A 22,264-nucleotide genomic window follows, 5' to 3' on the forward strand; every position below is an offset into this window, starting at 1 on the left:
CAAACAGGATGCATGTTTTGGAATATTTTTATTCTGTACAGACTTCCTTCTTTTCACTGTCAATTAGGTTAGAATTGTGGAGTAACTACAATGTTGTTGATCCATCCTCAGTGTTCTCCTATCACAGCCATTAATCTCTATAACTGTTGTAAAGTCCCCATTGGCCTCATGGTGAAATCCCTGAGCGGTTTTCTTCCTCTCCGGCAACTGAGTTAGGAAGGACACCTGTATCTTTGCAGTGACTGGGTGTATTGATACAACATCCAAAGTGTAATTAATAACTTTACCATGCTCAAAAGGATATTCAATGTCTGCTTTTAATTGTTTTATCCATCTACTAACAGGTGACCTTCTTTGCGAGGAATTGGAAAACCGCCCTCGGTGTTTGAAATTCACTGCTCGACTGAGGGACCTTACAGAAAATTGTATGTGTGGGCTACAGAGATGAGGTAGTCATTCAAAAATTATTGTACACAGAGTCCATGCAATTTATGTGATTTGTTAAGCAAATGTTTACTCCTAAACTTATATAGGCTTGCCATAACAAAGGGCCGGAATACTTATTGACATTACAGCTTTTAATTTTTAATACATTTGTAAAAATCAGAAAAAAACAACAAAATGTGGAAAAAGTCAAAGGGTGTGAATACTTTTTGAAGGCACTGAGTGTACAAAACATTAAAGAACACCTTCCTAATCTTGAGTTGCACCCCCCTTTTGCCCCCAGAACAGCCTTAATTCCTCAGGCATAGATTCTACAAGGTGTTGAAAGCATTCCACAAGGATGTTGACTCCAATGCTTCCCATAATTGTGTCAAGTTGGCTGGATGTCCTTTGGGTGGTGGACCATTCTTGATACACACGGGAAACTGCTGAGCGTGAAAAACCCAGTAGCGTTGCAGTTCTTGACACACTCAAACCGGTGTGCCTGGCACCTACTACCATACCCCGTCTAAAGGCATTTAACTAATTTATCTTGCCCACCCTTAATGGCACACATACACAATCCATGTCTCAATTGTCTCAAGACTTTCAAATGTTTTTTTAACCTGTCTCCTACCTTTCATCTACACGGATTGAAGTGGATTTAACAGGTGACATCAATAAAGGATCATGGCTTTCACCTGGTCAGTCCATGTCAAGTAAAAAGCAGGCGTTGTTAATGTTTTGTCCGCTCATTGTATATCTACAGTACCTTTGAATCTCTGTATATATACTTTACATAGCAGTTTCCCTTAGTCTTGTGGAATGCACTTATTATTTTCCTATCAGATTGTACTGTTTGTAGAGACTGCAATAAAGAAGTGAAACTACACCAAAAAAAATTCTCCATTGTAGGTTTTAATATATAGTTGAAGTCCAAGTGGCCATAATTAGCTAATGTAAGCAGCAATCTAATCTGAACTGTCAGGATGGAAAACGACCAGCTAAAAACAGAAACACACCAGACAAGACTCGAGACCCACAACTCTACAAAGTGCAGAAGGAAGGAGCATTTCACTGTAATCTCCCTGGTCTCTGATTTATATCCATGGAGTTACTGTAACACACAGAGGTCAACCTAAAGATAACCCATTTTAAACCCTTATTTCTCAGAAATAACATTTCTGGAATGACTTGAAAAGTAAATAGATGTCGTGACTTTACTTTCATTCATCTGATGACTGTTATTTCTTCCACTATGTTTAATTGTTACCTGATTAAATGAATCATGTAACAATTAAATCATTTAGATTTGGGGCACCACGGAAAAGGTTGTTTAAAGAGTTACCATCTCCTGAATTAAACTCTATAAGGTGTATATCTATTTCATCAATAAACAGTCATCTGATTAATCATGACCTCTTATATCATCATTCTGAACAGTCATCTTATGATAAGAGGTAATGATTAATATCATTCTGAACAGTCGTAACCTTATTGGATCTGAGGAAAACCCCAGCCTTGCTCATTATTCAGTACTACACCAATTTGTTTAATTATTTATTTACTAGCTAACCAAATAACACAGAATACACACACTTACTACATGAGACAAAGGTCCCTAGCAGACTGACACAATATGGCATTTTTTCCCAGAGAAAGAGAAAAAGAGCGAGAGAAAGAGAGCGAGAAAGAGAGACTTATCATAGAGACATTCTAGAACTATTCTCACAATCATATAGTTTGCACACGAACCGCCGTACGTTTGGAATAAGAAATCATTAAAGTGTGCCCTTGTCCGTCGTGTAGTCCTGAACAGAACTACAGAGTTCACTCTTCCATTCGCTCCTGAAGTTGCTCATTTGAAGATAAGCCAGCCGTGCCGATGGTTCCAGTGGGGTGATGAGAGTAGCGTACGGTGATTTGAGAGTCGTAGTAGGATCTGATGGTTAAGAGTTTGAGATATTTGACTCCAGACAGCTAATCAGCTGTACCAGTGATTGTCTGAGAGGGGAGTTTGTCACCTCATACTCCTCGTGTTGATTGTTCAGGGGAAGGTGCGTTTATTTCTTCACCTCGTGTTGAGGTTAAAAGTTTCAACCATTACAAACATGTAGCAAAACACCTCATGTTTCCTGGTCGACAGGTTGATTTCTCTTCCAAGCTTTTATGCACTCTTGGTCAAAAGGGTGTTCCGTCATGCTGACAAGCTCTCTGACCTCACTCGGGGCGTGGCTAGTTACTGTGAAAAGTATTCATCAAAAACAATTATCTTATTAGAAAACTAAAATCACATTCCTATCTTAACAAAAATATTTTAATCGTTTTCCATACTAGAGACTAGTTTGCCAATACTAGAGAGTAGAAAGAGAGAGTCCTCTTCTGCTTCATTTACGACCGGTGTGGAGGTGTCAAAACCTCCACACCAGTTCCCTCATCCCCTCTGCGGGTGAGAGAAGGTCTGGTTATTGTCAGCGATTGCCAAGCTGATCTGACCCATTGTGATTCTCACCATGACAACACACACACATCCAAAGTTTCATCCAGTGTTTTATTTACTTGCATTAGCAATATTATACAAAAATCTTCATCAGGTGGAAACTGTCATAATTTTCCTCTCAGCTCCCTGAATAATCATGGGTACATAGCCAAAATGACATTACTCTGAATAAAACGTGTTTTTCAAGCAAATAAATGCACAATATAACTGCTGGGGTCACACACACAGACATGAGTGGATAGAGGGTCACATTTAAAGGTTGAATCGCTGTTGCGCTAATCAGAACACTCGTTCAAACACAATGCTTATAAACGACAATATTTGGGGGAGAAAAATCATCCTGTTGCTTTCTGAAACGAACCAGCAATCGTACAAAGGATATTATAAATCAGGACTCCCAGCCAGAGAACAGCGCGCGTGGATACACCAAACTGAACAAGTCACAATAGTATTACAAATCAAAACTATTTTAACATTATCAAATGCAGTTGGGAAGTGAGTGAATCAAGTGAGTGAATCAAGATCTAGACTTTTGAGACAAGCAGGTTGCCTAGCAATGGTGCAAAACTATTTAATGTTTAAAACAAAAAGTATTATGCCCCATCATTTCACAAAGCGTTCCCGTGGCAACTAATTCTTTATATTTTTTTATTTTTATTTTTATAAACGCTCTTTTCAGTAAGCTAAATATTATAATACACATAATATATACCATTTGGCTGACGCTTTTATCCAAACGACTTACAGTCATACGTGCATCCATATTCTCTGCCAACAGAAAAGGTGTATTTTTGTTAAAGTGCACTTCAATAAAAATGCAATCAGGCCAAGTGGACAGACGGGTTAGGGTTAACATCTCGGGTCACTATGACAACTGACATGGGTCAACATGAACTCCTCTTTACTCACTAGGATTAGGTCTTCCAAACGCTGCTGCTCCTTGCCAACCTGTTGAATCGAAATTACTTTTTTTTTTTAAACGGTTGGATTTTTCAAAGACGAGCGTTAAGACTGACACATTGATATTTCATAGAGATAATTTCTCATCTCTTATCTGATATTTCAGCTGCTAACAGTCCATTCATCAATGTGTAAGTATGTTTTCTATTTGTCCATGGAAATTAAAAGTCCTGGGGCATATATAAAATAAAAAACAATGACCTTCAAATAGCCAACACCATACTACCCACACTACAATCCACTCTCTCCACTTACCCACACTACAATCCACTCTCTCCACTACCCACACTACTATCCACTCTCTCCACTACCCACACTACAATCCACTCTCTCCACTACCCACACTACAATCCACTCACACTACTATCCACTCTCTCCACTACCCACACTACTATCCACTCTCTCCACTAACCACACTCTCTCCACTACCCACACTACTATCCACTACCCACACTACTATCCACTACCCACACTACTATCCACTCTCTCCACTACCCACACTACTATCCACTACCCACACTACTATCCACTCTCTCCACTACCCACACTACTATCCACTACCCACACTACTATCCACTCTCTCCACTACCCACACTACTATCCACTACCCACACTACTATCCACTCTCTCCAAATGAAACCTCTAACTAAACGTCTACAATGACATAGTCACACTATACAATATGATTTATCCCCAAATGGAACATATATTTGGTGAATAATAACTTTTCACATCAATGAAATATACTGTATGTATATTATATACTTTCATTAGGTATGACAACATTTCATTAGAGATGTGGCATCTATTCAAAAACAGAGGATAGCACTTCAACAAATAACATTTTCTGTAGAGGATAACATTCCCCAAAGTTTTTCGCACAGTGCAAACAGAAGTAAAAAAAAAAAAAAAATCCAATAGGAATTCTTCATCGTAGCTGCACTACATTGAAAACAAAACGTAAAACAGAGAAACAACGGTGACCAAGATATTTCATCTTTCTAGTGGTTGGACTGCTTTAGCTTTAACACGCTGAAATTACTTCCTGAGTGTATGCCACTATTGCTGTAATCATTTCAATGGTATCAGACGAGGGTGATAACTTGAATCAGCATGAAATACTTCTATATAAAACCTCAATAAAACAAAAGAGATGTGAGGGATGGAGACTGAAGAAGAGAAAGAGAGAGAAAGAAAGAAAGGGAGAGAACAACATGGCAGCCATGGGGTGAAAGTATTTGTGTTATGTTGGGGTGACTCAGGGTTCAATGCTCGGCCCCCTGCTGTTGCTCAGCAATTACCCTGGTAAGAGGAGTGTAGGGCCACAGTCAATCAGTCCAGACACACACACAGAGCCTGGCTCTGGTCAGTCCAGACACACACAGAGCCTGGCTCTGGTCAGTCCAGACACACACAGAGCCTGGCTCTGGTCAGTCCAGACACACACAGAGCCTGGCTCTGGTCAGTCCAGACACACACAGAGCCTGGCTCTGGTCAGTCCAGACACACACAGAGCCTGGCTCTGGTCAGTCCAGACACACACAGAGCCTGGCTCTGGTCAGTCCAGACACACACAGAGCCTGGCTCTGGTCAGTCCAGACACACACAGAGCCTGGCTCTGGTCAGTCCAGACACACACAGAGCCTGGCTCTGGTCAGTCCAGACACACACAGAGCCTGGCTCTGGTCAGTCCAGACACACACAGAGCCTGGCTCTGGTCAGTCCAGACACACACAGAGCCTGGCTCTGGTCAGTCCAGACACACACAGAGCCTGGCTCTGGTCAGTCCAGACACACACAGAGCCTGACTCTGGTCAGTCCAGACACACACAGAGCCTGGCTCTGGTCAGTCCAGACACACACAGAGCCTGGCTCTGGTCAGTCCAGACACACACAGAGCCTGGCTCTGGTCAGTCCAGACACACACAGAGCCTGGCTCTGGTCTTTGACCTTCAACAACCATGACGGATATCAGAGCTGAAAACAGAATGGCTAACTGACACTGACCATTTGAGCTAGCTTAGTATTGCATAATCCAAATCAAGGATAAGGGAGAAAACCTGATACTAAAGTTCAGTCAAATACATTTGAGTATATAATCGTTTAAAAATTCTCTGATCTGTAGAAAATTAAAAAAAGAATGCAAGGTAAATAGAAACATGTGACCTGTTGTTATTCCATCTGTTAAACTGGTGGAGCAGAACAGACTGTTGTTATTCCATCTGTTAAACTGGTGGAGCAGAACAGACTGTTGTTATTCCATCTGTTAAACTGGTGGAGCAGAACAGGCTGTTGTTATTCCATCTGTTAAACTGGTGGAGCAGAACAGACTGTTGTTATTCCATCTGTTAAACTGGTGGAGCAGAACAGGCTGTTGTTATTCCATCTGTTAAACTGGTGGAGCAGAACAGACTGTTGTTATTCCATCTGTTAAACTGGTGGAGCAGAACAGACTGTTGTTATTCCATCTGTTAAACTGGTGGAGCAGAACAGGCTGTTGTTATTCCATCTGTTAAACTGGTGGAGCAGAACAGACTGTTGTTATTCCATCTGTTAAACTGGTGGAGCAGAACAGACTGTTGTTATTCCATCTGTTAAACTGGTGGAGCAGAACAGACTGTTATTCCATCTGTTAAACTGGTGGAGCAGAACAGACTGTTGTTATTCCATCTGTTAAACTGGTGGAGCAGAACAGACTGTTGTTATTCCATCTGTTAAACTGGTGGAGCAGAACAGGCTGTTGTTATTCCATCTGTTAAACTGGTGGAGCAGAACAGACTGTTGTTATTCCATCTGTTAAACTGGTGGAGCAGAACAGGCTGTTGTTATTCCATCTGTTAAACTGGTGGAGCAGAACAGACTGTTGTTATTCCATCTGTTAAACTGGTGGAGCAGAACAGACTGTTGTTATTCCATCTGTTAAACTGGTGGAGCAGAACAGGCTGTTGTTATTCCATCTGTTAAACTGGTGGAGCAGAACAGACTGTTGTTATTCCATCTGTTAAACTGGTGGAGCAGAACAGACTGTTGTTATTCCATCTGTTAAACTGGTGGAGCAGAACAGACTGTTATTCCATCTGTTAAACTGGTGGAGCAGAACAGACTGTTGTTATTCCATCTGTTAAACTGGTGGAGCAGAACAGGCTGTTGTTATTCCATCTGTTAAACTGGTGGAACAGAACAGACTGTTGTTATTCCATCTGTTAAACTGGTGGAGCAGAACAGACTGTTGTTATTCCATCTGTTAAACTGGTGGAGCAGAACAGGCTGTTGTTATTCCATCTGTTAAACTGGTGGAGCAGAACAGACTGTTGTTATTCCATCTGTTAAACTGGTGGAGCAGAACAGACTGTTGTTATTCCATCTGTTAAACTGGTGGAGCAGAACAGACTGTTGTTATTCCATCTGTTAAACTGGTGGAGCAGAACAGACTGTTATTCCATCTGTTAAACTGGTGGAGCAGAACAGACTGTTGTTATTCCATCTGTTAAACTGGTGGAACAGAACAGACTGTTGTTATTCCATCTGTTAAACTGGTGGAGCAGAACAGACTGTTGTTATTCCATCTGTTAAACTGGTGGAGCAGAACAGACTGTTATTCCATCTGTTAAACTGGTGGAGCAGAACAGACTGTTGTTATTCCATCTGTTAAACTGGTGGAGCAGAACAGACTGTTGTTATTCCATCTGTTAAACTGGTGGAGCAGAACAGACTGTTGTTATTCCATCTGTTAAACTGGTGGAGCAGAACAGACTGTTATTCCATCTGTTAAACTGGTGGAGCAGAACAGACTGTTGTTATTCCATCTGTTAAACTGGTGGAGCAGAACAGACTGTTGTTATTCCATCTGTTAAACTGGTGGAACAGAACAGACTGTTGTTATTCCATCTGTTAAACTGGTGGAGCAGAACAGACTGTTGTTATTCCATCTGTTAAACTGGTGGAGCAGAACAGACTGTTGTTATTCCATCTGTTAAACTGGTGGAGCAGAACAGACATTTGTTATTCCATCTGTTAAACTGGTGGAGCAGAACAGACTGTTGTTATTCCATCTGTTAAACTGGTGGAGCAGAACAGACTGTTGTTATTCCATCTGTTAAACTGGTGGAGCAGAACAGACTGTTGTTATTCCATCTGTTAAACTGGTGGAGCAGAACAGACATTTGTTATTCCATCTGTTAAACTGGTGGAGCAGAACAGACTGTTGTTATTCCATCTGTTAAACTGGTGGAGCAGAACAGACTGTTATTCCATCTGTTAAACTGGTGGAGCAGAACAGACTGTTGTTATTCCATCTGTTAAACTGGTGGAGCAGAACAGACTGTTGTTATTCCATCTGTTAAACTGGTGGAACAGAACAGACTGTTGTTATTCCATCTGTTAAACTGGTGGAGCAGAACAGACTGTTGTTATTCCATCTGTTAAACTGGTGGAGCAGAACAGACTGTTGTTATTCCATCTGTTAAACTGGTGGAGCAGAACAGACTGTTATTCCATCTGTTAAACTGGTGGAGCAGAACAGACTGTTGTTATTCCATCTGTTAAACTGGTGGAGCAGAACAGACTGTTGTTATTCCATCTGTTAAACTGGTGGAACAGAACAGACTGTTGTTATTCCATCTGTTAAACTGGTGGAGCAGAACAGACTGTTGTTATTCCATCTGTTAAACTGGTGGAGCAGAACAGACTGTTGTTATTCCATCTGTTAAACTGGTGGAGCAGAACAGACTGTTATTCCATCTGTTAAACTGGTGGAGCAGAACAGACGTTTGTTATTCCATCTGTTAAACTGGTGGAGCAGAACAGACTGTTGTTATTCCATCTGTTAAACTGGTGGAGCAGAACAGACTGTTGTTATTCCATCTGTTAAACTGGTGGAACAGAACAGACCTTTGTTGCTGTTCCATCTTTTCAATTGGTTGGTGGAAGTTAACGGGTTTGTGAGTCCATTCGATTGGTTGACAGAGGTTACGCGGAACCCATGAGCACCTGGACAGGAGGCGTGGCCTCGCTGTCCGCAGGTGAAGGCGGGTACAGGGTGCCGGTGCGGTTGACACGCAGGAATGGTGGGATACTGGAGGACTTGATGTGGATGATCCTGGTGTCTGTGACCTCACAGTCAATCTGCATCATCACCTCAAACTCCTTGTCCTTGATCACACGATCTGTTAACGAGACAGGAAGAATCAGCGCATTAGAAAAAAAACAAGCAAGATTCCTCAGTTGAAGCCTAGCTGGGCCTGGCTATACCTTCCCTCCTCATACCCCTCCCTATGACAGAGAGAGAGGGAGTAGATGCCACTAGCATAGTAGTAGAGTGGAGTGGGCGGTTAGTTAGGGGTTAAGAGCCAGAGAGAGGGATGAAGGAGAGGTAAACAGAGGAGAGGTGAGTCACCCACTGGCACTCTCTCCTGTAGAGAGAAACACAACAGCTCTAAACAAAGACAGACATGCAAACCAGAGAGAGAAATAACAAAGAAGTAAAGCCTCCTGGTGTGTGTGTGTGTGTGTGTGTGTGTGTGTGTGTGTGTGTGTGTGTGAGAGAGTGAGAGTGAGAGAGAGAGAGGAAGAGGAAGAGGGGGAGAGAGAGGAAGAGGGGGAGAGAGAGGAAGAGGGGGAGAGAGAGGAAGATGTTACAACGGCAGGAGAGAGGAAGAGGAAGATGGTACAACGACAGGAGAGAGGAAGAGGAAGATGGGGAGAGAGAGGAAGAGGGGGAGAGAGAGGAAGAGGGGGAGAGAGAGGAAGAGGGGGAGAGAGAGGAAGAGGGGGAGAGAGAGGAAGAGGAAGATGGGGAGAGAGAGGAAGATGGGGAGAGAGAGGAAGATGGGGAGAGAGAGGAAGAGGGGGAGAGAGAGGAAGAGGGGGAGAGAGGTAGAGAGGAAGAGGGGGAGAGAGGGGGAGAGAGAGGAAGAGGGGGAGAGAGAGGAAGAGGAGGAGAGAGGTAGAGAGGTAGAGGAGGAGAGAGGTAGAGAGGTAGAGGAGGAGAGAGGTAGAGAGGTAGAGGAGGAGAGAGGTAGAGAGGTAGAGGAGGAGAGAGGAAGATGGAGCATGGAGAGTGTGTTTGAATGGATCCCTGCAAGCGGGTTAGGTTTACATCACCAAACCACTGACACTTCATATCTCTTACTATGTCTATAGCACTGGTAGTGGTGGGTCTGTGGTGAGAGAGGGGGGGTTCCCTATATGATGTCTCTATCTCCAGCTGCATGGAGGGGGGTCCCTATATGATGTCTCTATCTCCAGCTGCATGGAGGGGGGTCCCTATATGATGTCTCTATCTCCAGCTGCATGGAGGGGGGTCCCTATATGATGTCTCTATCTCCAGCTGCATGGAGGGGGGTCCCTATATGATGTCTCTATCTCCAGCTGCATGGAGGGGGGTCCCTATATGATGTCTCTATCTCCAGCTGCATGGAGGGGGGTCCCTATATGATGTCTCTATCTCCAGCTGCATGGAGGGGGGTCCCTATATGATGTCTCTATCTCCAGCTGCATGGAGGGGGGTCCCTATATGATGTCTCTATCTCCAGCTGCATGGAGGGGGGTCCCTATATGATGTCTCTATATCCAGCTGCATGGAGGGGGGTCCCTATATGATGTCTCTATCTCCAGCTGCATGGAGGGGGGTCCCCTATATGATGTCTCTATATCCAGCTGCATGGAGGGGGGTCCCTATATGATGTCTCTATCTCCAGCTGCATGGAGGGGGGTCCCTATATGATGTCTCTATATCCAGCTGCATGGAGGGGGGTCCCTATATGATGTCTCTATCCAGCTGCATGGCATGGAGGGGGGGGGGGGGGTCCCCTATATGATGTCTCTATCTCCAGCTGCATGGAGGGGGGTCCCTATATGATGTCTCTATATCCAGCTGCATGGAGGGGGGTCCCTATATGATGTCTCTATCTCCAGCTGCATGGAGGGGGGTCCCCTATATGATGTCTCTATATCCAGCTGCATGGAGGGGGGTCTCTATATGATGTCTATCTCCAGCTGCATGGAGGGGGGTCCCTATATGATGTCTCTATATCCAGCTGCATGGAGGGGGGTCCCTATATGATGTCTCTATATCCAGCTGCATGGAGGGGGGTCCCTATATGATGTCTCTATATCCAGCTGCATGGCATGGAGGGGGGGGGGGGTCCCCTATATGATGTCTCTATCTCCAGCTGCATGGGGGGGGGGGGGGGGGGGGGGGGGTTACCGTAGTTTTACAGGCAATGCAGAAAGTCACCTTAGAGAGAGGGTTCTGTACAGGCAGCTACATTTGCTTCACATGGGGGTATGAGAGGCTAGGCCATGAGAAACCCAACACCGATGGCATTACAGCATGTGTGGGCTAGAGAAACATCATGAAATATAAGTTATTCCTAAAACTGGGTTTCTGCACATTGTTGGCAAACATTTCTAACAAATTACCAAACGTCCCAACTCTCCTTAGCCCGCTGACTGAGTGGCCAAAACACAGACAGCCAGGACACGCAAGCACACACACGGAGGGGCCCACTTCAAACAGCATGACTTTGAGGTACCTACCAAAAGCCCCCCAGGTCTGTGTCTGTGTGTGTGTGTGTGTGTGTGTGTGTGTGTGTGTGTGTGTGTCAGGTCTCTCCTTTCCCCTTTTACTCGTGCCACCTGGACACCTTCCAGAAAGCTCCTTCCTTCCCACACGGACCGTCAGTGGCAGTCTGGCAGGATAGTCTTCTGTGTGCCAGTGTGTGTGTGTGCGTCACTCCCCTTTGTTTTGATTAAGCCTTTGGGTCTGACAAAACAACATTAGTGGAAATTCAAGAGGGCATTTGGGATTCAGTGGTCAGCCAGTTTGACAAAGATTATGGAGATAAGAGTGGGCACTGGGCCCAGTTTGGAATTGTTTGTTTTCCTGGCATCCAAAACTAAGCAATTCGTCAGCAAATTAAATAATGGAATTGTTAGAGGCAATTTCAGTCAACAAAAACAAATTATGTTCTAAGAAGACAGTCAGTCAGTGGGCCATTTAAAATGCTTCTAACAACCGAGCTACCAATCCAGCCAACCGACCTACCAATCCAGCCAACCGACCTACCAATCCAGCCAACCGACCTACCAATCCAGCCAACCGAGCTACCAATCCAGCCAACCGAGCTACCAATCCAGCCAACCGAGCTACCAATCCAGCCAACCGAGCTACCAATCCAGCCAACCGAGCTACCAATCCAGCCAACCGAGCTACCAATCCAGCCAACCGAGCTACCAATCCAGCCAGTTCTCCTTCAATACTAAAGCATCAAAACATAAAAATATTCCCATCATGCATTGTTGACTGCAGGTAATAGAACATCATCTCTACACCTCCTACTGCTGAGCGATTAACCAAAATTCAGTTTTTGGGGGGTTATTACAGAACTAATTGACCGAAGTTGGTTAAATTACTTCAATTTTATTTAGTTGTTTTTTTCTGTGAGCTCAACGTGACGTTTCTTTAGAGAGAAACCAAATAATTCACAAGAAAAACTAAGTGAAGAACTATGCAGGACGCTAGGCTGAAGGGAGTTGCAGTTTTCATTAGGCAAATGTTCAGCTTGGAAACGTGGTAATTAACTACAATGCCCATAAGCCATTGCGCCTGTTATTTCCTGCCACGGACACAGACCATATGATGAGAGAGGAGTGACACAACACAACAACGAGAGGGATAGAGTCAGTTCCTGAGGTAGCTCTACCTGATAGATAGTTGAAGAAATTGGTAATAAGTAGTCTTGAAAGTATGCCTTATCTACTTCGAAGTAGTAGTACCGTTATTTAAAAATCAGCCAGCTAGCTACTACTAGCCTCGCTAAATAGGATGACTCGTTCAAATGGGGAGAACAGAGATAACAGATGCTTGTCTGGCTGGCTGCTACTACCTGAGCAGAGATGATTATTTTTCATTCCTTAAAGTAATTAAGTCATCAGATAAAACCTAAGTAATATACACAACTGAAATATTAAAATAAAGTAAGTCATGTGAATAAATTGTTAAGTGATTAGCAGTAATGGACAATCACTACCATCATGGGGCTGTTTATTCATTGTTTTATTCTGTGTTCTTACAGCATTCCACCCACTGTCAGTCTCAGGAAGAAGGCTGGTGATGGCTGAGGGAAGCTCGAAAATCATTTTAATGTCATGCATTTGGGGGGGGGGTGATACAGAGTGCTGCCTCCACCAAACTTTACAGTTGGCACGATGCATTAGAGCAGGTAGCGTTCTCTTGGCATTCGCCAAACCCAGATTTGTCTGTCGGACTGCCAGATGGTGAAGCGTGATTCTGTGAGCTTGTGTGGCCTACCACTTCGCTGCTGAGCCGTTGTTGCTCATAGACGTTCCCACTTTTCAATAACAGCACTTACAGTTGACCGGAGCAGTTCGAGCAGGGCAGAAATTTGACGAACTGACTTGTTGGAAAGGTGGCATCCTATGATGGTGCCATGTTGAAAGTCACTGAGCGCTTCAGTAAGGCCATTCTTCGGCAAATGTTTGTCTATGGAGAATGTATGGCTGTTTGCTCGATTTTATACACTGGTCAGCAGAAATAGCCAAATCCTCTAATTTGAAAGGGTGTCCACATACTTTTGTATATATAGTGCACATTGTAAACTGTGCTCCATACTGAGATGTGCTGTCTGTCCCCATCCTGAGCGTTGATGTTTGATCATGCAGATAGCAGAGAAAAGACCGTAGAGAAGACAGATTTACACATCGCGTATCATTTAACGGTTCCATTTCAGGTCATGCTGTTCATAGAAATAATGTAAACTCAGAAAAAAAAGAAACATCCCTTTTTCAGGACCCTGTTTTTCAAAGATAATTTGTAAAAATCCAAATAACTTCACAGATCTTCATTGTAAAGGGTTTAAACACTGTTTACCATGCTTGTTCAATGAACCATAAATAATTAATGAACATGCACCTGTGGAACGGTCGTTAAGACACTAACATCTTATAGACGGTAGGCAATTAACCTGATGAGGACAGAGGGCGCTGTTGTCACTTTGGGGGAAAAACGTGCCCAATTTAAACGGCCTCGTACTCAATTCTTGCTCGTACAATATGCATATTATTATTACTATTGGATAGAAAACACTCTCTAGTTTCTAAAACCGTTTGAATTATATCTGTGAGTGAAACAGAACTCATTTGGCACAAACTTCCTGACCAGGAAGTGGAAAATCTGAAATCGATGATCTCTTCTGGGTCCTGCCTATAAATGGGCATGATACCTATTAGTATACATGCACGTCATACACCTTCCCCTGGATGTCAAGATGCAGTGAGAGAAGAAATGGAGTGTTTATCTTGGTCTGAGATGGAATACGTCCTCTTGGAATGACGTGTCCCCCATTTCCTGTTTTCAGGAAGGCGCGAAGTTGGACCTGGATTTGCCTTCTGAATAGCTGTCGTTATAGGCGACTACTATCTCCGGCTTTGATTTTATTTGATACATGTGACAATATCATCGTAAAGTATGTTTTTTCAATATAGTTTTATTAGATTTTTGAAATTTATTCGGGACGTTAGGCGTGTTGCGTTGTGTGCCTTTGTTCAGAAAGGAGAGCTTCGCGCCACTTGGCCAGTGTGCTTGCTAATTCAAGAGGGGAAAACGATGTTCTAAATCCAAACAACGACTGTTCTGGACAAAGGACCCCTTGTCCAACATTCTGATGGAAGATCACCAAAAGTAGGACCCATTTTGTGATGCTACTTCATATATCTGTCGAACTGTGTACTAGTAGTTTTGCGCCCAGGTTTTGGCCACTCTCTCGCTATAACATAAGCCTTATGTCGTAATGAAGATATTTTTAGAATTCTAACACTGCGATTGCATTAAGAACTAGTGTATCTATCATTTCCTATACAACATGTATTTTTTTGTAATGTTTATGAATAGCTATTTGGTCAGAATAGGTGAGAGTCTAATAGAAATATCCGCACATTCTGGGAAAAAGAAGCTACGTTAGCATAATGGATAACCACTGATTTCAGCTCTAAATATGCACATTTTCGAACAAAACATAAGTGTATGTATAACCTGATGTTATAGGACTGTCATCTGAGGAAGGTTTATGAAGGTTAGTGAAAATTAATATCTTTTGCTGGTTTATTCGCTAACGCTAACGTGCCTATTGCTATCGCTAACGTGCCTTGATGAATGAATGCGGTAGTGTGGTAGGCTATTGTAGTAAGCTAATATAATGCTATATTGTGTTTTCGCTGTAAAACACTTAAAAAATCTGAAATATTGGCTGGATTCACAAGATGCTTGTCTTTCATTTGCTGTACACGATGCATTTTTCAGAAATGTTTTATGATGAGTATTTAGGTATTCCACGTTGGTCTCTATAATTACTCTGGCTGCTTCGGTGCTATTTTTGACGGTAGCTGTGATGGTAGCTGCAATATAAAACTGATTTATACCTCAAATATGCACATTTTTCGAACAAAACATAGATTTATTGTGTAACATGTTATAAGACTGTCATCTGATGAAGTTGTTTCTTGGTTAGTTTGGTTGGTTCTTGGTTAGTTAGGTTGGCTTTGTGCATGCTACCTGTGCTGTGAAAAATGTCTGTCCTTTTTTGTATTTGGTGGTGAGCTAACATAAATATACGTGGTGTTTTCGCTGTAAAACATTTAAAAAAATCGGACATGTTGGCTGGATTCACAAGATGTGTACCTTTAATTTGCTGTATTGGACTTATTAATGTGTGAAAGTTAAATATTTCAAAAAAATATATTTTGAATTTCGCGCTCTGCCTTTTCAGTGGAATGTGGGAGGAGTTCCGCTGGCGGAACGCTGGAGCAGTAAATTAAGGTCACAGTTATGAAAACTTAGGACACGAAAGAGGCCTTTCTACTGACTCTGAACAACACCCAAAGAAAGATGCCCAGGGTCCCTGCTCATCTACGTGAACATGCCTTAGGCATGCTGCAAGGAGGCATGAGGACTGCAGATGTGGCCAGAGCAATAAATTGCAATGTCCGTACTGTGAGACGCCTAAGACAGCGCTACAGGGAGACAGGACGGACAGCTGATCGTCCTCGCAGTGGCAGAACACGTGTAACAACACCTGCACAGGATCGGTACATCCGAACATCACACCTGCAGGACAGGTACAGGATGGCAACAACTGCCCGAGTTACACCAGGAATGCACAATCCCTCCATCAGTGCTCAGACTGTCCGCAATAGGCTGAGAGAGGCTGGACTGAGGGCTTGTAGGCCTGTTGTAAGGCAGGTCCTCACCAGACATCACCGGCAACAACGGTGATGGGCACAAACCCACCGTCACTGGATCAGACAGGACTGGCAAAAAGTGTTCTTCACTGGCGAGTCCCAGTTTTGTCTCACCAGGGGTGATGGTCGGATTCGCGTTTATCGTCGAAGGAATGAGCGTTACACCGGGGCCTGTACTCTGTAGAGGGATCGATTTGGATGTGGAGGGTCCGTCATGGTCTGGGGCGGTGTGTCACAGCATCATCGGACTGAGCTTGTTGTACCCCCGGACTGAGCATGTGGTACCCTTCCTGCAGGCTCATCCTGACATGACCCTCCAGCATGACAATGCCACCAGCCATACTGCTCGTTCTGTGCGTGATTTCCTGCAAGACAGGAATGTCAGTGTTCTGCCATGGCCAGCGAAGAGCCCGGATCTCAATCCCATCTAGCACGTCTGGGACCTGTTGGATCGGAGGGCGAGGGCTAGGGCCATTCCTCCCAGAAATGTCCGGATACTTGCAGGTGCCTTGGTGGAAGAGTAGGGTAACATCTCACAGCAAGAACTGGCAAATCTGGTGCAGTCCACAAGGAGAAGAGGCACTGCAGTACTTAATGCAGCAGTTACTTTTGATTTTGACCCCCCCCCTTTGTTCAGGGACACATTATTCAATTTCTGTTAGTCACATGTCTGTGGAACTTGTTCAGTTTATGTCTCAGTTGTTGAATCTTATGTTCATACAAATATTAACACATTTTAAATTTGCTGAAAATAAACGCAGTTGACAGTGAGAGGACGTTTCCTTTTTTGCTGAGTTTATTAGAATTGACCATTTTTTCGCAGTTATTTATCCCAGGAAAAGGGAGTTTGGTTTGGGTGGGAAATCTCGGTATCCCAGTATTCAACCCTACAAAGTACAAAGCACGAGCTCTCAAAAACCCCATAGGTGGCGTAAACAGATAGTTGGACGTCTATGAATACGCTGTCATACATCACCCCAACAAGTCATCACATTGATGAGAAGTGGGACATGAAGTCCCTCCCATGTACTGACCACTGAGAACATGGAGGAGAGGAACACAGCAGAGAACCTGAAACGGCATTAACTACCATTGTTGCTGAGTGGGTAGGGGACAGCAGTAAGGTGAACATCGTCTGGTAGCCAGGACTGTGGTAGATGGAACTGCACTGCCCCCTAGCGGTCATACGCAGGACCATATCTGCACTGTGAATTCACATGTATTTAAATAATTTCCCCCCCTTGTCGTTTAAACTATAAAAAAATGGCAGTTTAAACATTAAGACAACGTTTTACATTTTTTCACATCTCTAACGTCTATATAACTGGCCTGATATAGAGTGACGTCTACAGAACTGGTCTGATATAGAGTGACGTCTATATAACTGGTCTGATATAGAGTGACGTCTACAAAACTGGTCTGATATAGAGTGACGTCTACATTACTGGCCTGATATAGAGTGACGTCTACAGAACTGGTCTGATATAGAGTGACGTCTACAGAACTGGTCTGATATAGAGTGACGTCTACAGAACTGGTCTGATATAGAGTGACGTCTACAGAACTGGCCTGATACAGAGTGACGTCTATATAACTGGTGGGGGCTCCTCTCCTAGGTTTCTGTCCCCAGTGGTTAGGTTGAGTTAGGAGTAGGACCATTTGAACACAACTACTGCTGACAGCACTGTTGTGCTCAACCTTTAACTCCTGTTACACTCTGCCACTATGCAGTGAACCTAGAATCCTAAAGATCGGAAAGACGCCGCAGGGTGTGTGTGTGTGTGTGAGTGTGTGAGTGAGTGAGTGAGTGAGTGAGTGAGTGAGTGAGTGAGTGAGTGAGTGAGTGAGTGAGTGAGTGAGTGAGTGAGTGAGAGAGAGAGAGACGATAGCCCACAGTAAAAACACCTGTAATCAAAAAATGATGTCAGTCATTTCTAAACATTCTTCTATTCTAAACACGTCGCTTCCAATCGATTGAGCTCCTTTCAAACGAAGGGGATCGTTAAACATAACAGAGAGAGAGAGAGAGAGAGAGCGTGCGAGAGAGTCCTTCACTCCATTTAAGGAGCCAACCCCTTCAGCCAGAAATATTTGGGAAATCATTGAACGTCAACTAACTTTTACAGAATCAATGAACCATAGACATACCACTGTTCAGAAATAGCCAATGACCTACATCAATCAATTCAATGTATTTATAAAGCCCTTCTAACATCAGCTGATGTCACAAAGTGCTGTACAGAAACCCAGCCTAAAACCCCAAAACAGCAAGCAATGCAGGTGTAGAAGCACGGTGGCTAGGAAGAATTACATCAAAGTCCCAATCCCGAATTGCATGTTATTGTCCAGGACAGACCAAACGATGGTTCCCTATTAGCAAAACCGATCCACTCCCTCCAGATGAAAGCCATTTGGTGACTGGGGGGGGGGGGGCAATGCAGAGCTGGAAAGAATTACCCTCCCTTCCTCTGCCATGGAGCAATAATGGTATTGAGAGAGTTTTTTTCTATTTTAAGGGTCTGGCCCAACTAAAGATGCAGTCGGAAAGTATTCAGACCCCTTGATCTTTTCCATATTTTGTTACAGCCTTATTCTAAAAAGGATTAAATACATAAAATACTCATCAACCTACGCACAATACCTCAAAAAACAAAAAGCGAACAGGTTTTTACAAATGTTTGCAAATAAAAAAAATTGAAATACCTTATTTATATAAGTATTCATACCCCTTGCTATGAGACTTGAAATTGAGCTCAGGTGCATCCTGTTTCCATTGATCCTCCTTTAGATGTTTCTACAACTTGATTATAGTCCACCTGTGGTAAATTCAATTGATTGGACATGATTTGGAAAGGCACACACCTGTCTATATAAGGTCCTGCAGTTGACAGTGCATGTCAGAGCAAAAACCAAGCCATGAGGTGGAAGGAATTGTCCGTAGAGCACCGAGACAGGATTGTGTCGAGGCACAGATCTGGGGAAGGGTACCAACAAATGGATGCAGCATTGAAGGTTCCCAAGAACACAGTGGCCGCCATCATTCTTAAATGGAAGAAGTTTGGAACCACCAAAACTCTTCCTAGAGCTGGCCGCAAGGCCAAACTGAGCAATCGGGGAAGAAGGGACTTGGTCAGGGAGGTGACGAAGAACTCAATGGTCACTCTGACAGAGCTCCAGAGTTCCTCTGCGGAGAAGGGAGAACCTTCCAGAAGGACAACTATCTCTGCAGCACTCCACCAATCAGGCCTTTATGGTAGAGTGGTCAGACAGAAGACACTCCTCAGTAAAAGGCACCTGACAGCTCACTTGGAGTTTGCCAAAAGGCCCCTAAAGACTCTCAGACCGTGAGAAAACAAGATGGTCTCTCTGGTCTGATGAAACCAAGATTGAACTCTTTGGCCTGAATGCCAAGCGTCATGTCTGGAGGAAACCTGGCACCATCCCTACGGTGAAGCATGGTGGTGGCAGTATCATGCTGTGGGGATGTTTTTCAGCGGCAGGGACTGGGAGACTAGTCAGGATCGAGGGAAAGATGAACAGAGCAAAGCAGCAAGAGATCCTTGATGAAAACCTGCTCCAGAGCGCTCAGGAACTCAGACTGGGGCGAAGGTTCACCTTCCAACAGGACATTCTGAGGTCCTGAGTGCTCTGGAGCAGGTTTCCATCAAGGATCTCTCGCTCCCCATCCAACCTGACAGAGCTTGAGAGGATCTGCAGAGAAGAATGCAGGTGTGTCAAGCTTGTAGAAGACTCAAGGCTATAATCGCTACCAAAAGGTGCTTCAACAAAGTACTAAGTATTGTGTTCTTGGGGACCTCGGCACAATCCTGTCTCGGAGCTCTACGGACAATTCCTTCGACCTCATTGCTTGGTTTTTGCTCTGACATGCACTGTCATCTGTGGGACCTTATAGACAGGTGTGTGCCTTTCCAAATCATGTTCAATCAATCTACAACACTTCCTGTAATTCAAATGGACATAGTTTATTATACCACAAACATCTTACAGAGTCAGTATAATCTCCTTGAATACAACCACAATCATTGTTGGGGATTCAGGACATTTAGTGGGAAAACGGCTATCGGATTTCACTATTTACGTGACTTCAGTAAACCAAGTGACCAGTGTGGCCTTAAGCATTCCACCCCGACGAGACGGACCAAGAACAATGTTTACCTTCATTCATCTTCTACAACGCCCCAGAGAGCGAGAGTCTTTACCAATATAATGCCGTGCTCTTCCCTCCCTGCTGAGTAACAATATCAAGTTCCACTGACTGACTCACTCCCTCCCTGGGTTAGCTCACCGCTAATCAATTCAGATGCTACATACAGAGCCAGAATGAAGGGAGGAAGGGAGAGGGATAAATAGAGAGGAAAAGAAAGAGATCTAGAAAGACAAACACAATTTTGCCAAAAAAAAAGAGAAAATGTGAAGAAGAGAGAGCAAGAATCATTCTGTAATAACGGGGCCAGTTGAAAAGCCAAGAACAACAGAATCATTCATTTAATTATTCACACTCATCTTTTGGCTCAGTATCTCGCAACACGACAAAACCCTTCCAAGTCAGTTTAATGCTCTTGTTCACTGGGTGGGGAGGGGGGAGGGGTGATGCTAACCCACTCCAGACAGTACTGCAGAGATAAGGTACAGTACGTAGCCTACCATGGATGCCAAACATGGAGTCGGGTCATCTCTATGGCCTTTGTTCTCCCATTAAATCAGTATCAGTGGTCCAGCCAACCAAGAGAAGGACCATAGAGAAAACAAGACCACGATGTTGTCATGGAAATCAAGGCCAAAACACAAACAGATGTTCAGTTAGGACAACACAGAAAATACTTTGGGCCACAAGAGAATGACAAATATAATAAACAACTAGTTCCGACAGAAATGTTAACCGATCACACAGGTCTTGAGGTGAACAGGTTTGCTTGTGGAATGAGATAAGAGAACTTGATCGAATCCTGTGGTGCCCAAAGCAACAGTGTGGTTTTTGTGTAATAAAGGACTGGTTTCTGAGACCTCCTTACACCCTAGCATAGTGAACAACGACTTGGATGACTGCTCTTCAAATGTGCTGATAGCTCAAAACACACTTCCTAATGGTTAACACATACAGAATTATGTGAAAATATAGCTACGTGGCCTGATCGTGATTGGCTCTAGTGGGTCCCAGGCGTGCTCAATGGGATTGAGATCCGGGCTCTTCGCTGGCCATGGCAGAACACTGACATTCCTGTCTTGTAGGAAATCACACACAGAACGAGCAGTATGGCTGGTGGCATTGTCATGCTGGAGGGTCATGTCAGGATGAACCTGCAGGAAGGGTACCACATGAGGGAGGAGGATGTCTTCCCTGTAACGCACAGCGTTGGGATTGCCTGCAAGCTCAGTCCGATGATGCTGTGACACACCACCCCAGTCCATGACGGACCCTCCACCTCGATCCCGCTCCAGAGTACAGGCCCCGGTGTAACGCTCATTCCTTCGGCGATAAACACGAATCCGACCATCACCCCTGGTGAGACAAAACCGCAACTCCTCAGTGAAGAACACTTTTTTCCAGTCCTGTCTGGTCCAGCGACGGTGGGTTTGTGCCTATAGGCGACGCTGTTGCCGGTAATGTCTGGTGAGGACCTGCCTTACAACAGGCCTACAAGCCCTCAGTCCAGCCTCTCTCAGCCTATTGCGGACAGTCTGAGCACTGATGGAGGGATTGTGTGTTCCTGATGTAACTCGGGCAGTTGTTGTTGCCATCCTGTACCTGTCCCGCAGGTGTGATGATCGGATGTACCGATCCTGTGCAGGTGTTGTTACACGTGGTCTGCCACTGCGAGGACGATCAGCTGTCCGTCCTGTCTCCCTGTAGCGCTGTCTAAGGCGTCTCACAGTACGGACATTGCAATTTATTGCTCTGGCCACATCTGCAGTCCTCATGCCTCCTTGCAGCATGCCTAAGGCACGTTCATGCAGATGAGCAGGGACCCTGGGCATCTTTCTTTTGGTGTTTTTCAGAGTCAGTAGAAAGGCCTCTTTAGTGTCCTAAGTTTTCATAACTGTGACCTTAATTGCCTACCGTCTGTAAGCTGTTAGGGTCTTAACGACCGTTCCACAGGTGCA

The 22,264-nt window shown here is 44.1% G+C and overlaps 1 protein-coding gene across 1 annotated transcript in view; it reads right to left on the bottom strand.

Moving 5' to 3' along the window:
- Positions 1-5,720: 5,720 nt before the first annotated feature.
- Positions 5,721-22,264, bottom strand: part of atf6 (activating transcription factor 6) — a 115,536-nt gene continuing 98,992 nt past the window's right edge. Inside the window, exon 16 of the mRNA XM_039002983.1 lies at positions 5,721-9,048. Coding sequence (XP_038858911.1) covers positions 8,852-9,048 — 197 coding nt within the window. The 3' untranslated portion in view covers positions 5,721-8,851. The remainder of the gene's footprint in view (positions 9,049-22,264) is intronic.

The sequence above is a fragment of the Salvelinus namaycush genome, chromosome 10, assembly GCF_016432855.1.
Source record: "Salvelinus namaycush isolate Seneca chromosome 10, SaNama_1.0, whole genome shotgun sequence".
In the NCBI taxonomy this organism is placed as follows: Eukaryota; Metazoa; Chordata; class Actinopteri; order Salmoniformes; family Salmonidae; genus Salvelinus; species Salvelinus namaycush.